At 44.5% G+C, this 24,406-nt stretch overlaps 1 protein-coding gene across 1 annotated transcript in view; it reads right to left on the bottom strand.

Moving 5' to 3' along the window:
- Window positions 1-24,406, bottom strand: part of LOC139262020 (myelin-associated glycoprotein-like) — an 82,033-nt gene that overhangs the window by 4,585 nt on the left and 53,042 nt on the right. Inside the window, exons 5-8 of the mRNA XM_070877184.1 lie at window positions 21,800-22,081; window positions 20,885-21,160; window positions 11,268-11,561; window positions 2,298-2,394 (exon numbers count right to left, since the gene is read on the bottom strand). Of these exons, the coding sequence (XP_070733285.1) occupies window positions 2,298-2,394; window positions 11,268-11,561; window positions 20,885-21,160; window positions 21,800-22,081 (949 nt within the window). The remainder of the gene's footprint in view (window positions 1-2,297; window positions 2,395-11,267; window positions 11,562-20,884; window positions 21,161-21,799; window positions 22,082-24,406) is intronic.

Here is a 24,406-nt window from a genome sequence, read left to right as displayed (position 1 = left end):
TTGAGCATGTAACAAACAGGGTGGATAAAGGGGAACCAGTGGATGTAGTGTATTTGGACTCCCAGAAGGCATTTGACAAGGTGCCACATAAAAGGTTACTGCACAAGATAAAAGATCACGGGGTTGGGGGTAATATATTAGCATGGATAGAGGATTGGCTAATGAACAGAAAACATTAGCCAATCCTCTATTCATGCTAATATATAAATATTAGCATGGATAGAGGATAAATGGTTCATTCTCTGGTTGGCAATCAGTAACCAGTGGGGTGCCGCAGGGATCAGTGCTGGGAACCCAACTATTTACAATCTATATTAACGTCTTGGAGGAAGGGACTGAGCATAACATAGCCAAGATTGCCGATGATACAAAGATGGGAGGAAAAGCAATGTGTGAGGAGGACACATAAAATCTGCAAAAAGACATAGACAGGCTAAGTGAGTGGGCAAAAATTTGGCAGATGGAGTATAATGTTGGAAAGTGTGAGGTCATGCACATTGGCAGAAAAAAATCAAAGAGCAAGTTATTATTTAAATAGAGAAAGATTGCAAAGTGCCGCAGTACAGCTGGACCTGGGGGTACTTGTGCGTGAAACACAAAAGGATAGCATGCAGGTACAGCAAGCGATCAGGAAGGCCAATGGAATCTTGGCCTTTATTGCAAAGGGGATGGAGTATAAAAGCAGGGAAGTCTTGTTACAGTTGTACAGGGTATTGGTGAGGCCACACCTGGAATACTGCATGCAGTTTTGGTTTCCATATTTACAAAAGGATATACTTGCTTTGGAGGCAGTTCAGAGAAGGTTCACAAGGTTGAGTCCAGAGATGAGAGGGTTGGTGTATGAGGAAAGGTTGAGTAGGTTGGGACTCTACTCATTGGAATTCAGAAGAATGAGAGGTGATCTTATCGAAATGTATAAGATTATGAGGGGGCTTGACAAGGTGGATGTACAGAGGATGTTTCCATTGATGTGGGAACGAGAACTAGAGGGCATGATCTTAGAATAAGGGGCCGCCCATTTAAAACTGAGATGAGGAGAAACTTCTTCTCTCAGAGGGTTGTGGATCTGTGGAATTCGCTGCCTCTGAGAGCTGTGGAAGCTGGGACATTGAATAAATTGAAGAGAGAAATAGACAGTTTCTTAACCAATAAGGGAATAAGGGGTTATGGGGAGCGGGCAGGGAAGTGGACCTGAGTCCATGATCAGATCAGCCATGATCGTATTAAATGGCGGAGCAGGCTCGAGGGGCCGTATGGCCTTCTCCTGCTCCTATTTCACATGTTCTTATGTAAATGTGCTTCCACCACCCTTTCAGGCAGTGCATTCCAGATCACAACACATATTTCTCTTCATCCACTCCTCTGGCTTTTTTACCAATGATAATAATTCTGTGTCCTCTGGTAACCGACCTTTTGCAGTGGAATCAGTTGCTGCTTATTAAAACCCCTCATGATTTTGAAGCCCTCTGTTAAATCTCCCATTAACGGGCCCGACTGGTCCGTGTGGTGTTTATGGTCAATACAAGCCTTCGTCCACCCCTCTTCATCTCACCCTTTCACCATAACATTTTAGTCCTTTCTCCTTCACATGCTTACCTAGCTTCCTGTTAAATGCATCTGTGCTACTTGCCTCAACCACTCCATGTGGCAGCGAGTTCCACATTCTCACCACTCTCTGGGTAAAGAAAGTTTCTCCTGTATTCTCTATTGGATTTATTAGTGAATATCTTATATTTATGGCTTCTAATTCTGGTCTCTGCCACAAATAGAAACATCCACTCCTACGCCTACCCTATTGAACCAGTTCATGATCCTAAAGACCTATAGCAGGTCACCGCTCGGCCTTCAATTTTCTAGAAAAAAAGTCCCAGCCTGTTCAGTCTTTCCTGACAGTTGGAACCTCTCAGTTCTGGTATCATCTTTGTAAATCTAAATGAGAGAGAGAGAAGGAAAGGACATATGAATGTGCAGTTATTTATTCACATCCTCGGGACATCCCAAAGTGCTTACCAGCCCATGAATTGTTTATCGAGGTGTAGTCACTGTGGTTTTGCCGAATCACAGGGTGACCTGACGCAATCCAGCAGCTAGTGTGCAGAGTGAGGGATCGTTGGGTCTTGTTAGCATTCACCTGGAATCTGAGCCGTGAAAGGCACATTCCAAATCATAGGGGACGCAGGGACCACTTACAGGAGTGGCTTCTGGTTTTGAACCCAAGGGAAACAGTCACTGACTGATGAGAGAAGATTGGATTTAAGATTTTGTTAAAATAAACACAATTAAACCTTTGCACTTACTTTCGCATATACTTGAAGATCAGGAATCCAGTCATTTCAACACTCAATATGATCCCAATAGCAAGCAATCCTATTTTCCAAATGTTGGAGTCTCCACCTGTGAAAGCAGCCATTAATTACTGCAGTACCCTCTTAGAATGGTGCACCGCTGTACCTCGAGAAGCGACACACTCGCTCAATTTTTGACAAATCATTCTCAGGATGCGGGTGTAGCTAGCAAGGCTAACATTTATTGCCCGACCCTAGTTGCCCTGTGAAGCTGGTGGGGAGTCTCTTTCTTGAACTGCTGGTAGCTGGTTGGATACAGACTGAATGTCCACTTCAGAGGGCAGTTAAGAGTCAACAATATTGATGAGGGCTGGAATCACATATCGTACCAGACTGGGTAAGGTCAGCACGCTTACTTCCCTAAAGGGACATTAGTGAACAACTTTATATATGTAACATTTATATATATATATATATCTAGGTATGTGTAATATCTAAAGGTGCAATATTAGTCAAACTCCAGTTTCTCCCTATCTACTCTATTAAAAGCCCTCATTGTATTGAACATCTCCATTAAATCTCCCCTTAACCTTCTCTGCTCTAATGAAACATAGAAACATTGAAAATAGGTGCAGGAGTAGGCCATTCAGCCCAGCGAGCCTGCACCACCATTCAATACGATCATGGCTGATCATGCAACTTCAGTATCCCATTGCTGCTTTCTCTCCATACCCCTTGATCCCTTTAGCCATAAGGGTCACATTGAACTCCCTTTTGAATATATCTAACAAACTGGCCTCAACAATTTTCTGTGGTGAGAATTCCACAGGTTCACAATTCTCTGAGTGAAGAAGTTTCTCCTCATCTCAGTCCTAAATGACTTACCCCTTATCCTTAGACTGTGACCCCTGCTTCTGGACTTCCCCAACATCGGGAACATTCTTCCCACATCTAACCTGTCCAATCCCATCAGAATTTTATATGTTTCTATGAGATCCCCTATCATTCTTCTAAATTCCAGTGAATATAAGCCTATTCGATCCAGTCTTTCTTCATATGTCAGTCCTGCCATCCCGGGAATCAGTCTGGTGAACCTTCGCTGCACTCCCTCAATAGCAAGAACATCCTTCCTCAGATTAGACGACCAAAACTGTACACAATATTCAAGGTGTGGCTTCACCAAGGCCCTGTACAACTGCAGTAAGACCTCCCTGCTCCTATACTCAAATCCTCTCGCTATGAAGGCCAACATGCCATTTGCCTTCTTAACCGCCTGCTGTACCTGCATGGCAACTTTCAACGACTGATGTACCATGACACCCAAATCTCGTTGCACCTCCCCTTTTCCTCATCTGTCACCATTCAGATAATATTCTGCCTTCCTGTTTTTGCCCCCAAAGTGGATAACCTCACATTTATCTACATTATACTGCATCTGCCATGCATTTGCCCACTCACCTAACCTGTCCAAGTCACCCTGCAGCCTCTTAGCATCCTCCTCACAGCTCACACTGCCACCCAGCTTAGTGTCATCTGCAAACTTAGAGATATTACATTCAATTCCTTCATCTAAATCATTAATGTATATTGTAAATAGCTGGGGTCCCAGCACTGAACCTTGCGGTACCCCACTAGTTACTGCCTGCCATTCTGAAAAGGACCCGTTTATTCCTACTCTTTGCTTCCTGTCTGCCAGCCAGTTCTCTATCCACATCAAGACATTACCCCCAATACCATGTGCTTTCATTTTTCACACTAATCTCCTGTGTAGAACCTTGTCAAAAGCCTTTTGAAAATCCAAATACACCATAATATCCACTGGTTCTCCCTTGTCCACTCTACAAGTTACATCCTCAAAAAATTCTAGAAGATTTGTCAAGCATGATTTCCCTTTCATAAATCCATGCTGTCTTGGACCGATCCTGTCACTGCTTTCCAAATGCGCTGCTATTATATCTTTAATAATTGATTCCAACATTTTCCCCACTACCGATGTCAGGCTAACCGATCTATAATTCCCTGATTTCTCGCTCCTTCCTTTTTAAAAAAGTGGTGTTACATTAGCTACCCTCCAATCCACAGGAACTGATCCAGACTCTATAAAATGTTGGAAAATGATTACCAATGCATCCACTCTTTCTAGGGCCACTTCCTTAAGTACTCTGGGCCATGGAGACTTATCGGCCTTCAATCCCATCAATTTCCCTAACACAATTTCCTGACTAATAAGGATTTCCTTCAGTTCCTCCTTCTCACTAAACACTCAGTCCCTTATTATTTTCGGGAGGTTATTCGTGTTATGTCTTGGATAAGGAGTCAGACTAGATACTGCAAGCTCAAAATAAGTGTGACCGTAGTCCTTTATTACAGATCTTGGAGTGCCTCTCCAGCCGGTGAGGCCTCCTTATATACAGGTGCTCCCAAGGGATTGTGGGATCCCTTGGGACTCCAGGGGATAAGCACTCTGGAGGTTAGACATGGTAATTACAGGTTTACATACATAACAACACTCCCCCCGCAAAGTCAATAGCATAACTATTTACAATGTGAGTCGATCTAGGGCCTTCCTTTCCCTGGTTGATCGTCTCGGTGCAAATGCTGGTGTTGGTGAGTTGTTCGTTGGGCCTTCGCTGGGCTGCTGCGCAGCTGGCCTTGCTGGACTGCTGGGGGTGGTGAGTCCTGCTGGGCTGCTGCAGGTGATGGGTTCTGCTTCGTGTTCAACCGCTGGGTCGGTTATCACTTTTGTGTGTTTTGGAGGGTCGAAAAAGATGGAGTCTATTGTGGGTTGTTCTGGATAGTCCGTAAATCTGAGTTTGGTTTGGTCCAAGTATTTTCTGCAGATGAGTCCATTTGCGAGTTTGAACACAAACACCCGACTCCACTCTTTGGCCAAAACAGTGCCAGCAATCCACTTGGGACCTTGTCCATAGTTCAACACAAATACAGGATTCAATTTCGCGTGACACATTTGCACGATCATGATATGTATTCTGTTGAAGCCGCCTGCTCTCTCCCTGTCCGTGTAGATCAGGGTGGACTAACGAGAGCCTTGTCTTAGGAGCACTTTTCATGAGCAGTTCAGCGGGAGGGACCCTGGTGAGCGAGTAGGGTCTTTTGCGGTAACTAAGCAGGATTCGGCAGCAAGTCTTCAGTTACCCTTTTCAAGCTCTGCTTGATTTTTTGAACTGCTCGTTCTGCCTGACCATTGGATGCTGGCTTAAATGGGGCAGACGTGACATGTTTGACCCCATTGCGGGTCATGAATTCCTTGAATTCGGCACTGGTAAAGCACGGCCCATTGTCACTTACAAGGACATCAGGCAGGCCGTGGGTGGCAAACATGGCCCGTAGGCTTTCAACGGTGGCAGCGGACGTGCTTGCCGACATTATCATACATTCAATCCACTTGGAGTGCGCATCTACAACCACTAAAAACATTTTTCCCAAGAATGGGTCTGCATAGACGACTTGAACCCTAGACCACAGTTTGGTGGGCCAAGACCATAAACTTAGTTGCATCTCCCTGGGTGCATTGTTTAACTGGGAACATGTATTATTTTTGTGCACACAGGACTTTAAGTCTGCATCAATCCCAGGCCACCACACGTGGGATCTGGCTATCGTTTTCATCGGTACAATGGCTGGGTGGGTACTGTGGAGATCACTAATGAAAGTGTCCCTGCCCTTTTTTGGCACAACTACCCGATTACCCCATAGGAGGCAGTCTGCCTGTATAGACATTTCATTTTTGCGCCGCTGGTACAGCTTTATTTCTTCCTGCATCTCTAATGGGACACTAGACCAATTCCCGTGGAGCACACAGTTTTTTTACTAAGGACAGTAAGGGGTCTTGGCTCATCCAGGTTCTAATCTGTCAGGCGGTAACAGGTGATTGCTCACTCTTGAACGCTTCCATTACCATAACTAAATCTGCAGGCTGTGCCATCTCTACCCCAGTGGTGGGCAATGGTAGCCTACTGAGAGCATTGGCATAGTTTTCTATGCCTGGCCTGTGGCGGATGGCATAGTTGTATGTGGACAATGTGAGCGCTCATCTCTGGATGCGGGCCGATGCATTCGCATTTATCCCCTTATTTTCAGAAAAGAGGGAAATAAGTGGCTTATAGTCGGTTTCCAATTCAAATTTGAGCCCGAACAGATATTGATGCATTTTCTTTACCCTGTAAACACACACTAACGCTTCTTCTTTGATCATTTTGTGGGCCCTCTTGGCCTTAGACAGACTTCTGGATGCATTAGCAACTGGTTGCAATTTCCCAAATTCATTAGCTTGTTGCAATACACACCCGACCCCGTATGATGACGCATCACATGCTAGTACCAAACGCTTACATGGATCATACAACACAAGAAATTTGTTTGCACATAACAGCTTCCTAGCTTTCTCAAAGGCTTTTTTTGGCTTTTACCCCATACCATTCATCTCCTTTACGCAGTAAAAAGTGCAGGGGTTCTAACAATGTGCTAAGACCCGGTAAGAAGTTAACAAATAGTTCAGGAATCCTAAAAATGACCGCATTCTGTGGTCTCGGTGCATTCTTGATTGCCTCCGTCTTCGGGTTGGTAGGCCTGATGCAGTCTGCCGCGATTCTTCTCCACAGGAACTCCACTTCAGGCACCAGGAAAACACACTTCGAGCATTTTAGCCTGAGCCCCACATGATTAAACCGACTAAGAACCTCTTCCAGGTTCTGCAGGTGCTCAACGGTATCCCAATCTGTAACCAAGATGTCGTCCTCGAAGACCACGATGCACGGGACCGACTTCAGCAAGCTTTCCATGTTCCTCTACAATATCGCCACAGCCGATCGAATCCAAAACGGGCATCTGTTATAAACGAAAAGACATTTGTGCATGTTGATGCAGGTGAGGCCTTTCGAAGATTCCTCCAGCTCCTGTGTCATGTAGGCCGAGGTCAAGTCCAGCTTCATGAACGTTTTCCCTCCAGCCAGCGTTGCAAATGGGTCGTCTGTCTTTGGTAGCGGGTATTGATCCTGCAGTGAGAAATGATTGATAGTTACTTTGTATTCACCACAAATTCTGACGGTGCCGTCTCCCTTGAGGATTGGAACAATCGGACTGGCCCACTCATTGAATTCAATCGGCGAAATGATGCCCTCTTGTTGCAGCCTGTCCAGCTCGATCTCCACCCTCTCTCTCATCATGTAAGGTACCGCTCTCGCCTTCTGATGGATGGGTCATGCCCCCGGAATCAAATGGATCTGCACTTTTGCTGCTTGGAACTTCCCGATGACTGGTTTGAACAGCGAGGGGAACTTGCTTCGGACCTGGGTACATGAGATGTCGTCGACGGACGAAAGCGCTCGGATGTCGTCCCAGTTCCAGCATATCTTTCCCAATCAGCTCCTGCCGAACAGCGTGGGGCCATCGCCCGGTCTCACCCAGAGTGGTAAATCGTGCACTGCTCCATCGTAGGAGACCTTTACGGTAACCTTTACGGGAATCAGTTCCTTTGTGTACATTCTAAGTTTGGTATGAATGGGAGTTAAGACTGGCTTTGAAGCCTTGTTGCACCACAACTTATCAAAAATCTTTTTGATCATTATGGACTGGCTTGCACGCGTGTCCAGCTCCATGGACACTGGAAGTCCATTTAATTCAACCTTCAGCATCATCGGGGGAAACTTTGTGGTAAATGTGTGCACCGCATATACCTCTGCCTCCTCGGTCTGAGGCTCTGTTCGTCATGACCCACCGTGAATCTGTCCTCCTCTGCAACATTGTGGTTTGTAGGATTAGCAGGGTTTGCAGCTTGCCTGCACATACGTTGGAGGTGTCCCATTGTTCCACAGCCCTTGCAACCGTATCCTTTGAAGTGGCATGAATGGAATCGATGATCACCCCCGCAGCGCCAACAAGGCGTTAATTGCCTTGCATTCACCACCCTTGATGGCGGACTTTGAGTCATCTGCGGACGTGCAGCTACAGGTACGCAAGTCCTGCCATGTACATTTCGATTCGAAAACAATGTTACTTTGTTCACAGTATTGCAGCAGCACTAGTGTGCTGGAAAATTTGTTTGGTATTGTCACTGGTGGAGATAAATGCCTGGGCTATAACTCAAGGTTGGGGTCTCTACAATCAAAAGTTTGCACAGTATTACTTCATGGCTAATGCCAAGTACAGAAATGTCCCTGAGCATATGCTCCAAGTGTCCTTCAAATTCGCAATGTCCTGCAAGGTGCCTTAGCTCGGCGACATAGCTCGCCACTTCCTGCCCTTCAGACCTCTTGTACGTGTAGAGCCGATACCTCGCCATCAGAATGCTTTCCTTTGGGTTTAGATGCTGCCAGACCAGTGTGCACAACTCATCATATGACTTGTCTATGGGTTTTGCTGGAGCGAGCAGGTTTTTCATGAGGCTATACGTTGGTACCCCGCAAACGGTGAGGAGGATCGCCCTTCGTTTGGCAGTGTTCGCTTCTCCTTCCAGCTCTTTGGCCACGAAGTATTGGTCAAGTCGCTCCATGAAGGTTTCCCAATCATCTCCCTCCGAAAATTTCTCCAGGATGCCCACAAAGTTCTCTGCTTTGTTGCATTGGGGTTCATCATCTGTATCTCATCACCAGTTGTTATGTCTTAGATAAGGAATCAGACTAGATTCTGCAATCTCAAAGTAAGTGTGACCGTAGTCCTTTATTACAGATCTCAGAGTGCCTCTCCAGCCTGTGAGGCCTCCTTATATACAGGTGCTCCCAAGGAATTATGGGATCCCTTGGGACTCCAGGGATTAAACCTTCTGGTGGTTAGACATGGTAATTACAGGTTTGCATACATTACAACTCGTGTCTTCCTCAGTGAAGACAGAACCAAAGTATTTGTTCAATTGTTCTGCCATTTCCTTGTTCCCCAATATGAATTCACCTGATTCTGACTGCAAGGGACCTACATTAGTCTTCCACTAATCTTTTTCTCTTCACATATCTATAGAAGCGTTTGCAGTCAGTTTTTATGTTCCCTGCAAGCTTACTCTTGTACTCTATTTTCCCCCTCTTAATTAAAGCCTTTGTCCTCATCAGCTGGATTCTAAATTTCCCCCAGTCCTCAGGTTTGCTGCTTTTTCTGAACAATTTATATGCCTCTTCCTTGGATTTAACACTATCCTTAATTTCCCTAGTTAGCCATGGTTGAGCCACCTTCCCCTTTTTATTTTTACGCCAGACAGGGATGTACAATTGTTGTACATCATTCATGTGATCTTTAAATGTCCGCCATTGCTTATCCACTGTTAGCCCTTTCAATATCATTCGCCAGTCAATCCTAGCCAATTCACATCTCATACCATCAAAGTTACCTTTCTTTAAGTTCAGGACCCTAGTCTCTGAATTAACTGTGTCACTCTCCATCTCAATAAAGAATTCTACCATATTATGGTCACTCTTCCCCAAAGGGCCTCGCACGACCAGATTGCGAATTAATCTTCTCTCATTATACAAGCCCCAGTCTAGGATGGCCTGCTCTCTAGTTGGTTCCTCAACATATTGGTCTAGAAAACCATCCCTTATACACTCCAGGAAATCCTCCTCCACAGTACTGCTTCCAGTTTGGTTAGCCCAATCTATATGTAGATTAAAGTCACCCATGATAACTGCTGTCCCCTTATTGCATACATCCCTAATTTCCTGTTTGATGCCATCTCCAACCTCCCTACTACTGTTTGGTGGTCTGCACACAACTCCTACTAATGTTTTCTGCCCTTTGGTGTTTCGCAGCTCTATCCATATAGATTCCACATCATCCAAACTAATGTCCTTCCTTACTATTTCATTAATCTCCTCTTCTACAGAACAATCGCAGCATCTCCAGCCTCTCCATGTCACTGAAGTCCCTAATCCCTGGGACTACAATGCTTGGGCAGCTGAGTGATGCAACAATCTGCCTTGTATTACACACCAACGACTTGCATTTATATAGTGCCGGTAATCCACTAAAACATTCCAAGACGCTTCCCAGGAACATAATCAGACAAAGTTTTACACTGAGCCATGTAGGATCATAGGATGAAATATGTGGTCAGGGGGAGGTTATTTGGCCCTCATTAGGCAGTTCCGCCATTCAATGAGATCATGACTGGTCTGCGACCTAACACCATCTACCCGCCTTTGCCACCAATCCCTTAATAACTTTGGTTAACAAAATTCTAGCAATCTCAGATTTAAGTTAATAATTGACCTAGCATCAATTGCCATTTGCTGAAAAGTGTTGCAAACTACTACCACCCTTTGCGTGTAGAAGTGTTTCCTAACTTCACTCCTGAAAGGCCTGGCTCTCATTTTTAGTCTATGCCCCCTAGTTCTAGACACCCCAACCAGTGGAAATAGTTTGTCTCCATCTACCCTATCAATTCCCCTTAATATCTTGAAAACTTCGATGACATCACCCCTTAATTTTCTAAAATCCAGGGAATGTATCATCAGTTTGTGTAATCTCTCCTCCTAATTTAACCATTGGATTCCATGTAGCAATCTGGTAAATCTACGCTGCACTCCCTCCAAGGTCAATATATCCTTCCTAAGATGTGGTGCCCAGAACTGAACACAGATCTCCAATATAACCCGAGTTTGTGTAATGTATTTTCATTTTCAATTGACTCCCAGCCTCAACATCTTTTTGGGGGAAAGAGTTCCAGCTTTCCCCTACCTTTTGTGATGAAATGCTTTCTGATATCACCCCTGAATGGTTTAGCTCGAATTCTAAGGTTATTCTCTCCTGTTCTGGACAGCCCTACCAGAGGAAATACTTTCTATCTGTCCACCCGATCACATTTTAAGCAGATGGCCTTATCATATATCACATTAGGACAGGTGACCAAATGCTTGGTCCAAGAGCTGGGTTTTAAGGAACATCTTGAAGGAGGCAAAAAGAAAGGTTGAGGGAAGGAATTCCAGAGCTGGGTATCTAAGCGGCTGAATGGAGAATGATCCCGAGAAGTGCTCTCACCTTTGACCCAGAGGTACACCTTGAACATGGCCTCTCCGTGCCGGTTTCTAACCAAGCAGAAGACCGTCAGTTCCTCCTCACCCTGGTGTCCAAGCAGGGTCAGGGAGCCAGTCACCAGCTGCCCAGTGCTGATCTGCCATGCCACGAAATGGCCACTCGATTGGTTTCCACTGATGTTGGTGAGGAGGAGGTGCCAGGTGAGGTCTGCGGGCGGGTTGGACCTGGCTGCACAGATGCAGGTGATGCCCTCGGCCCTCCGAGTGCACTTTGACTCAGGGGAAATCTCTGGCTTATCTGAGGGAGTAAGAACAATAAATTATGCAATGTCATAGCACCATTAGACTGTAAGATAGAAGCAAACACTGAAACCCTCATCCATGCCTTTATTATCTCTATTCCAATGCTCTCCTGGCTGGGCTACCATCTTCCAACCTCCGTAAATTTGAGGTCATCCAAAACTCTACTGCCGAGTCCTAACTCGCATAAGTCCCGTTCACTTATCATCCCCTGTTGCTTGCTGATCTACATTGGCTCTTAGTCCATCAACGCTCCAAATTTAAAAATCTCATCCTTGTTTTCAAATCCTTCCATGGCCACCTCACCCCTCTCGATTTCTGTAACCACCTCCAGCCCTACAACCCTCCGAGATCTCTGCGCTTCTCCACTTCTGGCCTCCTGAGTATCCCCGATTTCAGTCATTCACTAGTGGGAGGATTTAATTACGTGACGTTTACATAGGCAGTGTCCATGACAATTCGGAAGGACAGACAGAAAGGAAAAGGGGGTGGGGTAGCACTGTTAATAAAGGATGAGATCAGTGCGTTTATGAGAAATGATACTGGCTCAGAAGATCAAGATGTTGCATTAGTTTGGGTGGAGATAAGGAATTATAAGGGGAAAAAGTCGCTGGTGGATGTAGTCTATAGGCTCCGAACAGTAGCTACACTGTTGGACGGAGTATAAATCAAGAAATAATGGAGGCTTGTAAAAAAGGAACGGCAATAATCATGGGCGATTTAAAAATTCATATTGATTGGACAAAGCAAATTGGCCAGGGTAGCCTTGAGGAAGAGTTCATAGGGTGCATCCTGGATAGTTTCCTTGAACAGTACATTGCGGAACCAACCAGGGGGCAGGCTATCTTAGATCTGGTGCTGTGCAATGAGACAGCATTAATAAATGATCTCGTAGTAAAGGATCCTCCAGGAATAAGTGACCATAACATGATTAAATTTAAATTCAGTTGGAGGGTGAGAAAGTTTGATCTCAAACCAGTGTCCTAAGCTTAAATAAAGGAGACTACAAAGGTATGAAGGCAGAGTTGGCTAAAGTAGGCTGGGAAAATAAATTAAAGTATGAGATGGTTGATGAGCAGTGGCAGATATTTAAGGAGATATTTCATAACTCGCAACAAAAACATATCCCAATGAGAAGGAAATACTGTAAGAGAAGGGATAACCACCCGTGGCTAACTAAGGAAATAAGGGATGGTATCAAATTGAAAAATGATAAAGAAAGGGAAGATAGACTATGAAAGTAAACTAGCATGAAATATAAAGACAGATAGCAAGAGTTTCTACAGGTATATAAAAAGGGAAGGAGTGGCTAAAGTAAATGTTGGTCCCTTAGAGGACAAACCGGGGAATTAGTGATGGGGAACATGGAGATGACAGAAACTGAACAAATACATTGTATCAATCTTTACATTCGAGAACACTAAAAATATCCCAACAGTGGATAGTCAAGGAGCAATAGTGGGGGGAGGAACTTACCACAATCAAAATAACTAAGGAAGTGGTACTCAGTGGGATAATGAGACTAAAGGCGGATAAATCCCTTGGACCTGATGGCTTGCATCCTAGGGTCTTAAGAGAAATAGCGGCAGGGATGCATTGGTTGTAATTTACCAAAATTCCCTGGATTCTGGGGAGGTCCCAGAATATTTGAAAATTGCAAATGTAATGCCCCTATTTAAAAAAGGAGGCAGACAAAAAGCAGGAAACTATAGACCAGTTAGCCTAACATCTGTGGTTGGGAAAATATTGGAGTCCATTATTAAAGAAGCAGTAGCAGGACATTTGGAAAAGCAAAATTCAGTCAGGCAGAGTCGGCATGGATTTATGAAGGGCAAGTCACGATTGACAAATTTGCTGGAATTCTTTGAGGATCTAACGAACAGAGTGGATAAAGGGAAATCAGTGGATGTATTTGGACTTCCAGAAGGTATTTGACAAGGTGTCACAGAAAAAGTTACTAAGTTACTGCACAAGATAAAAGTTCACAGGGTTGGGGATAATATATTAGCATGGATAGAGGATTGGCTAATTAACAGAAAACAGAGAGTCGGAATAAATGGTTCATTCTCGGATTGGCAATCAGTAACTAGTGGGGGCTGTAGGGATCAGTGCTGGGACCCCAACTATTTACAATCTAGATTAACGACTTGGATGAAGGGACCAAGTATAACGTAGCCAAGTTTGCTGATGATACAAAGATGGGAAGAAAAGCAATGTGTGAGGAGGACACAAAAAATCTGCAAAAGGACATAGACATGCTAAGTGAGTGGGCAAAAATTTGGCAGATGGAGTATAATGTTGGAAAGTGTGAGGTTATTGGCAGAAAAAAATCGAAGAGTAGGTTATTATTTAAATGGAGAAAAATTGCAAAGTGCTGCAGTACAGCGGGACCCTGGGGGTCCTGGTGCATGAAACACAAAAGGATAGAAAGCAGGTACAGCAAATGATCAGGAAGGCCAATAGAATCTTGGCCTTTATTGCAAAGGAGATGGAGTATAAAAGCAGGAAAGTCGTGCTACAGTTATACAGGTATTGGTGAGGCCATACCTGGAATACTGCATGCAGTTTTGGTCTCTGTATTTAGGGAATGATATACTTGCTTTGGAGGCAGTTCAGAGAAGGTTCACAAGGTTGATTCCGGAGATGAGGGGGTTGACTCATGAGGAAAGGTTGAGAAGGTTGGGCCTCTACTCATTGTAATTCAGACGAATGGGAGGTGATCTTATTGAAATGTATAAGATTATGAGGCGGATTGACAAGGTGGATGCATTGTTTCCACTGATAGAACTAGGAGGCATATTCTTTGAATAAAGGGCCGCCCATTTAAAACTGAGATGAGAAGGAATTTCTTCTCTCAGCGGGTTGTAAATCTGTGGAATTTGCTGCGAGAGCTGCGGAAGCTGGGTCATTGAATAAATTTAAGACAGAGATAGACAGTTTCTTAACCGCTAAGAGAATAAGGGGTAATGGGGAACGGGTAGGGAGATGGACCTGAGTCCATGATTGGATCAGCCATGATCGTATTAAATGGCGGAGGAGGCTTGAGTGGCCGTATGGCCTATTCCTGCTCCTATTTCTTATGTTCTTATGAAAACAAGGGCATACAATATGGTCAAGACTAGTGGGAGGCCAGAGGATTGGGAAACTTTTAAAGCCAGCAAAGAACGACTAAAAAAATGATAAAGAGAGGGAAGATAGATTATGATGGTAAACTAGCACAGAATATAAAAGGTACATAAAAAGGAAATGAGTGGCTAAAATAAATGCTGGTCCCCTAGAGGATGCTGAGGCGTGAGTTCCGGGGTCGGCGAGAGGCCTATAAAGGCCCAGCTTGTGCAGCTACAGGGAGAAGGCAAAAAAGAAGTAGAAAGAAACAGAAAGCTGACGTCACAGCCAAGGGGGTAAGTGAATGGCTGGTGATTGGTGAGTAGTTTTTCTTTTTTCTCTTCTATATCAGTGAGTAAACTTCAGCATTGTTGTTGCCAATTTAAGTGTATCGAAGGGTTAAGTCATGGCAGTAGAGCTCGGTCACGTGATATGCTCCTCCTGTACCATGTGGGAACTCAGGGACACTTCCGGTGTCCCTGACGACTGCGTGTGCGGGAAGTGTATCCGCCTCCAGCTTCTGACGGACCGCGTTGCGGAATTGGAGCTGAGGGTGGATTCACTCTGGAGCATCCACGATGTTGAGAATGACATGATTAGCACGTGTAGCAAGTTGGTCTTACCGCAGGTGAAGGGTCCACAGCCAGCTAGGGAATGGAAGACCAGCAGGAAGAGCAGTGCAAGGAAGGTAGTGCAGGGGTCCCCTGCGGTCATCCCCCTGCAAAACAGATACACCGTTTTGAGTACTGTTGATGGGGATGACTCATCAGGGGAGGGCAACAGCAGCCAAGTTCATGGCACCGTGGCTGGCTCTGCTGCACAGGAGGGCAGGAAAAAGAGTGGGAGAGCGATAGTGATAGGGGATTTGATTGTAAGGGGAATAGATAGGCGTTTCTGAGGCCGCAACCGAGACTCCAGGATAGTATGTTGCCTCCCTGGTGCAAGGGTCAAGGATGTCTCGGAGCGGGTGCAGGACATTCTGAAAAGGGAGGGTGAACAGCCAGTTGTCATGGTGCATATTGGTACCAACGATATAGGTTAAAAAAAGGGATGAGGTCCTACGAGACGAATTTAAGGAGCTAGGAGCTAAATTAAAATGTAGGACCTCAAAAGTAGTAATCTCAGGATTGCTACCAGTGCCATGTGCTAGTCAGAGTAGGAATCGCAGGATAGCTCAGATGAATATGTGGCTTGAGCAGTGGTGCAGCAGGGAGGGATTCAAATTCCTGGGTCATTGGAACCGGATCTGGGGGAGGTGGGACCAGTACAAACTAGATGGTCTGCACCTGGGCAGGACCAGAACCAATATCCGAGGGGAAGTGTTTCCTAGTGCTGTTGGGGAGGAGTTAAACTAATATGGCAGGGGGATGGGAACAAATGCAGGGAGACAGAGTGAAACAAAAAGGAGACAAAAGCAAAAGACAGAAAGGAGATGAGTAAAAGTGGAGGGCAGAGAAACCCAAGGCAAAAAACAAAAAGGCCCACTGAATATAAAGGGGCTGCAGGAGGGGTCAAAACTAAAAATCATGGTTTAAAAACTAGTATTAAAACACTCTACCTAAACGCACGCAGCATTCGAAATAAAGTAAATGAGTTGACAGCACAAATCATTACAAAGGGTTATGATTTGGTGGCCATTACAGAAACGTGGTTGCAGGGTGGCCAAGACTGGGAATTAAACATACAGGGGTATCTGACGATTCGGAAAGATAGACAAGAAGGGAAAGGAGAAGGGGTAGCTCTGTTAATAAAGGATGATATCAGGGCAGTTGCGAGAGATGATATTGGCTCGAATGAACAAAATGTTGAATCATTGTGGGTGGAGATTAGAGATAGTAAGGGGAAAAAGTCACTGGTGGGTGTAGTTTATAGGCCCCCAAATAATAACTTCACGGTGGGGCGGGCAATAATCAAGGGAATAATGGAGGCATGTGAAAAAGGAACGGGAGTAATCATGGGGGATTTTAACCGACATATCGATTGGTCAAATCAAATCGCACTGGGTAGCCTGGAGGAGGAATTCATAGAATGCATACGGGATTGATTCTTAGAACAGTACGTTACAGAACCTACAAGGGAGCAAGCTATCTTAGATCTGGTCCTGTGTAATGAGACAGGAATAATAAACGATCTCCTAGTAAAAGATCCTCTTGGAATGAGTGATCACAGTATGGTTGAATTTGTAATACAGATTGAGGGTGAGGAAGTCGTGTCTCAAACAGGCGTACTATGCTTAAACAAAGAGGACTACAGTGGGATGAGGGCAGAGTTGGCTAAAGTAGACTGGAAACACAGACTAAATGGTGGCACAATTGAGGAACAGTGGAGGACTTTTAAGGAGCTCTTTCATAGTGCTCAACAAAAATATATTCCAGTGAAAAAGAAGGGCGGTAAGAGAAGGGATAACCAGCCGTGGATAACCAAGGAAATAAAGGAGAGTATCAAATTAAAAACCAATGCGTATAAGGTGGCCAAGGTTAGTGGGAAACTAAAAGATTTGGAAAATTTTAAACGACAGCAAAGAATGACTAAGAAAGCAATAAAGAAAGGAAAGATAGATTACGAAGGTAAACTTGCGCAAAACATAAAAACGGATAGTAAAAGCTTTTACAGATATATAAAATGGAAAAGAGTGACTAAAGTAAATGTTGATCCCTTAGAAGATGAGAAGGTAGATTTAATAATGGGAAATGTGGAAATGGCTGAGACCTTAAACAATTATTTTGCTTCGGTCTTCACAGTGGAAGACATAAAAACCATGCCAAAAATTGCTGGTCACGGGAATGTGGGAAGGGAGGACCTTGAGACAATCACTATCACGAAGGGGGTAGTGCTGTACAGGCTAATGGGACTCAAGGTAGACAAGTCCCCTGGTCCTGATGAAATGCATCCCAGGGATTAAAAGAGATGGCGGAAGTTATATTACATTCGTTATAATCGACCAAAATTCTCTGGACTCTGGGGAGGTACCAGCGGATTGGAAAGCAGCTAATGTAACGCCTCTGTTTAAAAAAGGGGGAAGACAAAAGGCAGATAACTATCGGCCGGTTAGTTTAACATCTGTAGTGGGGAAAATGCTTGAAACTGTCATTAAGGAAGAAATAGCAAGACATCTAGATAGGAATAGTGCAATCAAGCAGACGCAGCATGGATTCATGAAGGGGAAATCATGTTTAACTAATTTACTGGAATTCTTTGAGGATATAACGAGCATGGTGGATAGAAGTGTACCGATGGATGTGGTGTATTTAGATTTTCAAAAGGCATTCGATAAGGTGCCACACAAAAAGGTTACTGCAAAAGATAAAGGCATGCGGAGTCAGAGGAAATGTATTAGCATGGATAGAGTATTGGCTGGCTAACAGAAAGCAGAGAGTTGGGATAAATGGGTCCTTTTCGGGTTGGAAATCGGTGGTTAGTGGTGTGCCACAGGGATCGGTGCTGGGACCACAACTGTTTACAATATACATAGATGACCTGGAAGAGGGGACAGAGTGTCGTGTAACAAAATTTGCAGATGACACAAAGATTAGTGGGAAAGCGGGTTGCGTAGAGGACACAGAAAGGCTGCAAAGAGATTTAGATAGGTTAAGAAAATGGGCTAAGGTTTGGCAGATGGAATACAATGTCGGAAAGTGTGAGATCATCCACCTTGGGAAAAAAAACAGTAAAAGGGAATATTATTTGAATGGGGAGAAATTACAACATGCTGCGATGCAGAGGGACCTGGGGGTCCTTGTGCATGAATCCCAAAAAGTTAGTTTGCAGGTGCAGCAGGTAATCAGGAAGGCGAATGGAATGTTGGCCTTTATTGCGAGAGGGATGGAGTACAAAAGCAGGGAGGTCCTTCTGCAACTGTATTGGGTATTGGTGAGGCCGCACCTGGAGTACTGCATGCAGTTTTGGTCACCTTACTTAAGGAAGGATATACTAGCTTTGGAGCGGGTACAGAGACGATTCACTAGGCTGATTCCGGAGATGAGGGGGTTACCTTATGATGATAGATTGAGTAGACTGGGTCTTTACTCGTTGGAGTTCAGAAGGATGAGGGGTGATCTTATAGAAACATTTAAAATAATGAAAGGGATAAACAAGATTGAGGCAGAGAGGTTGTTTCCACTTCTGTCGGGGAGACTAGAACTAAGGGGCACAGCCTCAAAATACGGGGGAGCCAATTTAAAACCGAGTTGAGAAGGAATTTCTTCTCCCAGAGGTTTGTGAATCTGTGGAATTCTCTGCCCAAGGAAGCAGTTGAGGCTTGCTCATTGAATGTATTCAAGTCACAGATAGATAGATTTTTAACCAATAAGGGAATTAAGGGTTCTGGGGAGCGGGCGGGTAAGTGGAGCTGAGTCCACAGCCAGATCAGCCATGAGCTTGTTGAATGGCGGAGCAGACTCGAGGGGCTAGATGGCCTACTCCTGTTCCTAATTCTTATGTTCTTATGTTCTTATGAGACTGGGGAATTAATAATGGAGAACAGGGAAATAGCTGAGACGTTGAACAAATATTTTGTATCGATCTTCATGGTAGAAGACACCAAAAACATCCCAATAGTGGATAATCAAGGGGCTATAGGGGCTATAGGGAGGGAGGAACTTACTGCAGTCACTATCACTAATGAAGTAGTACTCGGTAAAATAATGAGAGTAAAGGCATACAAGTCCCCTGGACCTGATGGTTTGCATCCTACGGTCTTAAAACAAGTGGCTGCAGAGACAGTGGATGCTTTGGTTATAATCTACCAAAGTTCCCTAAATTCTGGGGAGGTCCCAGTAGATTCAAAAACTGCAAATGTAATGCCCCTATTTAAAAATGGAGGCAGACAAAAAGCAGGAAACTATAGACTAGTTAGCCTAACATCTGTCACTGGGAAAATGCTGGAGTCTGTTATTAAGGAAGCAGTAGCGGGACATTTGGAAAAATATAATTCAATTAAGCAGAATCAGCATGGTTTTATGAAAGGGAAATCAATTTTGACAAATTTGCTGGAGTTCTTTGAGGATGTAACAAGCAGGGTGGATAAGGGGGAACCAGTGGATGTGGTGTATTTGGAATTTCAGAAGTCATTCAATAAGGTGTCACATAAAAGGTTACTACATAAGATAAAAGTTCACAGGATTGGGGGTAATATATTAGCATGGATAGAGGATTGGCTAACTAACAGAAAACAGAGAGTCCGGATAAATGGGTCATTTTCCGGTTGGCAAATAGCGACAAGTGGGATGCCGTAGGGATCATTGCTAGGGCCTCAACTATTTACAATCAATATTAATGATGTGGATGAAGAGACCGAGTATAATGTAGCCAAGTTTGCTGATGATACAAAGATGGGTGGGAAAGCAAATTGTGAGGACACAAAAAATCTACAAAGGAATATACACAGGCTAAGTGAGTGGACAAAAATTTGACAGATGGAGTACAATGTGAGAAATTGTGAGGTTATCCACTTTGGCAGAATAAATAGAAAAGAAAATTATAATTTAAATGTAGAAAAATTGCAAAGTGCTGCAGTACAGAGGAACCTGGGGAGGTCCTTGTGCATGAAACACAAAAAGTTAGTATGCAGGTCCAGCAAGTAATCAGGAAGGCAAATGGAATGTTGGCCTTTATCGCAAGGCGGATAGTGTATAAAAGCAGAGAAATCCTGTTGCAACTGTGTAGGGTATTGGTGAGGCCACACTTAGAGTACTGCGTACAGTTTTGGTCTCTGTATTTAGGGAATGATATACTTGCATTGGAGGCTATTCAGAGAAGGTTCACTAGGTTCATTCCGGACATGAGGGGGTTGACTTATGAAGATAGGTTGAGTAGGTTGGGGGTGGATGCAGAGAGGATATTGCCACTCATATGGGAAACTAAAACAAGGGGACATAGTCTCAGAATAAGGGGCCGCCCATTTAAAACTGAGATGAAGAGGAATTTATTTTCAGAGGGTTGTAAATCTAAGGAATTCTCTGCCCCAGAGAGCTGTGGAGGCTGGTTCATTGAATATATTTAAGGTGGAGATCGACAGATTTTTGAGCAATAAGGGAATAAATGGTTTTGGGGAGCGGGCAAGGAAGTGGAGCTGAGTCCAAGATCAGATCAGCCATGATCTTATTGAATGGCGGAGCAGGCTCAAGGGAAAAGTGGATGCTGGAAAGATGATGACAGGAAGTATGCTCTTCACAGTGTCTTCTTATTAATAAAAGGCAGATAGAGTAAACTACTTACAATCCACACTCAGTTGTACAATGGTGGATGTGCCATTACCCAGTGGGTTTCTCGCTGTGCAGTAGAAACTGGCATCAGTTTCCCGTGTAACGGGACCAAACTGGATGGACCGAGCACTTGTGTTTAACTGGACGCTCGTGTTTCCGTCGATCCTGAACCAGGCATAACTAGATGCAGGGGGGACGCTTTTGCTGGAGCAGGTTAACGTGATGTTGCTTCCCTCTCTTATTCCACTCATGGCTCCATTGATGGCCACCGTCGTATCCTTGGGTGAATCTGGAACAAGACTAGAGGTGAGTCAGCAGATAATTCTATTTTTCTCCTGACCAGCCCGCCCATCATCCACCCTCCGTAAATTTCAGCTATCTGAAAACTCTGCTGCTCCTTTCTATGTCCTGTTCACCCATCACCCCCGTGTTGCCCCCAACCTACATTGGCTCCCTGTCCGGAAATTCCTCAAATTAAAAATTCTCATCCTCGTGTTCAAATCCCTCCGTGGGCCTCATGTCTCCCTATCTCTGTAACCTCCTACAACCCTCAGAGATCTCTGCATTCCTCCAATTCTGCCCTCTTGTGCATCCCCGATCCCTTCGTTCCCACATTGGTGCCTGTGTCTTCAGCTGCCTAGACCCTGGAATTGCCTGCCTAAACCTCCCTGCTTCGTTCTCCTCCTTTAAGACACTCAGAGGAAATTTCACACCGAGCCATCTCAGGAGATATTAGGACTGGTGAGCAAAAGCTTAGTCAAAGAAGTAGGTTTTAAGGAGCCTCTTAAAGGAGCAGAGAGAGGTGGTGAGTGTATGTGTGTGTTTATGTGAGGCCGAGTGTGTCTCATAGACTTTGTAAATTCCACAATCGCCTGTCGATATTAATTTTTTTGTATTGAGAGAGATGTGAAAGTATCTGTGAACTCACGTTCCACAGTGATAGTTATGGCCCTCTCCACTACTCCATGTTCATTCTCTGCCACACACTGATAGTCTCCAGCGACCCTGGGTGTAACGTGAGAAAACTCCAACCACAGCTCGTTGTTGGAACTTGTTCTGTTCATTGTGACACCAAGATGTCGCCACGTCAGGTTGGAAGCTGGAAAGCTCTCGACAGAGCAGAGTACCACTGCAGAATTCCCTTCTTTGATATTGATCGATGAATTATTAATCGTATCAAGAAAATTAATTGAGAGATTCTGTGGTGCATCTAAAGACAAATAAAGATATTATTGTGAGCAAACACAGTGCACAGCAAGAGTCCATGCTTCATGTCTCTGTATCACATGCCTGCATGCATTTCCAGGCATCTTTCTCCAATATATCTCCGATATCAACAATTATAATGAACACGGTCTATGTAAACTGTCACACTGTAATTACATCCTCCCACCAGTGGAAGCGCTGCCCTTTGAGAAAGAAAGAAAGTGCCCTCATGTCCTCAGGATGGCCCCAAGGGCTTGATAGCCAATGAGTTGGTTTTGAAGTGTTGTCACTTGTTATGTAAGCAAACATGGCAGCCAGTTTGCATTGACTGTGAAACCCTTTGAGAGATGCTGAGAATGTCACATATCAATAAGTTTCCTACTTTCTATCCTTCAGCTTTGCTTGACCTTGTGGAATGTGCCCTCTGTTTGGGCAATGGGAGGAAACGATGGATATTGAGAGATAAACCTACAATTCTCTGTGCAGGACATTTCTCGTCCAGTCCAGGGTCATGGTGATCTCTTGTTTGCAGTGTCTCAACATGAAGCCCAGAATCCAGGCCAACACTCCAATACTGAGGGAGGTCAGGCAACTCACAGGTGTGTGTGTGCTCGTGTGTCTCTTTGTGTGTGAGTGTGCTTTTATGTGTGAATGTGCATGAATGGGCATGTATGTGTACATGCATGTGCATCTGTGCATGTGAGTGCATATTTGTGTATGTGCATAAGTGTGTGCATGCATAAGTGTGTGCATGCATGTGTGTGTGCCTGTGTGTGCGTGCAATTGCATGTGTGAGAGATGTGGAAGTATCTGTACACTCACGTTCCACAGTGATCGTTATGGCCCTCTTCACTACTCCATGTTCATTCTTGTAAGGGGTGGTTTGCAGGGGGTCAGCTTTCCCTTCTGACCTTATATGAGCGGTTCCGAATCGCTCCCACACCCTTGGTTCTAGTCACTGGAATTATGAAGGGACGATGACAGACTTGGACAGACAATCGGTTTCAAGGTAGGAAGCAGGTATGACTTTATTGTGTTTAAAAAGAAGTAAAAGGCACACCTTTAATAACACACACAGACCAATACACACTGAAGGGTACAACACATTGAATAAAATGTCAAATTACAGCCTGTGGGGAAAAGAATACAGCTTAAACTCTAAATGGGGCAAAGAGGAGAATGCAGATACATTTACACAAGTTATCCCAGCCTCCCCCCTCCCAATTCCCCTAACTAACTAAGTTATAGCTCTGGGGGTTCAGGGGCTATGCTCACCAATCCCTTTAGACAGTTGCCGGTGAATCACGGTTTCGGGGTTCGCTGCACTTGGCCTTCTAGGCGAGCCGTACCCCGGACGGAGGAGAGGACTTCGGATTGCGTAGTCTTCAGTTGGGGTGCATCCGTTGATGTGGTAAGTTGCATTTCGGATGTATGGGATAAGTACCCACTTTCTTTGGTTTTAGTTAGTCCTTTTAGGTAATTTCTCACCCGTTGGCCATTCAGAAGTAGATTGTAGAGTGGAAATAAATGTCAATTCTTCGGTTTTTGCTGAGTTGGTTTTGGTTGGTCGTTTCACTGGTTGTGGTAGCCCGGATTTGTCAAGTTGCTTGCTGACAACCTTCCATTTCGTGAGCCTCGTGCTCGGTCGGTCCTTGACGATTTCTTGTAGGTTCCTTCACGACTCCATTTCTTCATTCCCCAGCTCCAGCTGCTTGTTTCTGTCTGTGTTCCTGTCGAGTCTGGGTTCTGCTAGTTCTCCTTGTTCTGCTAGTCTGCGTGCTGCTGCTCTCCTTGTAAAAACTGGGAGATAGCTATATCCCAAAAAAAGGCTCCGTTATCTCCCATCAAATCTCTTGGGCTCTGTTTAAACTGTTCTGTCTATTGATTTTCAAATGTCTCCTTTGTCAGCAGTAACTCGATTAGGGTGTGAAAATGTGCTATCACTGGTTTTGCATTGTTTTAGGATTGTCCAGTTTTTCTGACCATGATTTCCATTGTGCTTGATTGGGTAATTCGATTATCTCTTAGGGGGTGAATAGTTCCCCCAGACAGCCTGGGATCCTTAATACACGAATTTGCTTCAGACGTTGGCCCCACCTCCTGTATTTGGTAACTCTTTTTCGCAGCCAAAATGTTGTAGAATCTTAAAATTGATATGCTCCTTTCCATAGATATTATGGGGATCTCAAGCTTCTGTAATTTAGGTCCATTTTGAATTCCCTTTCTTATGAGTCCAAACACTGCGGGGGGGGGGGGGGGTCTCCATGAATGCATCCCCTTTTATCCCCCGCAGGGTTCGTCTGCCCCTTTAAACTCATTTTAAAAGCCC

This window comes from Pristiophorus japonicus, chromosome 4 (assembly GCF_044704955.1).
Source record: "Pristiophorus japonicus isolate sPriJap1 chromosome 4, sPriJap1.hap1, whole genome shotgun sequence".
Lineage (NCBI taxonomy): Eukaryota > Metazoa > Chordata > Chondrichthyes > Pristiophoridae > Pristiophorus > Pristiophorus japonicus.
The sequence above is the reverse complement of the archived record's forward strand: the minus strand, read 5'-3'. Positions and strand labels throughout refer to the sequence as shown.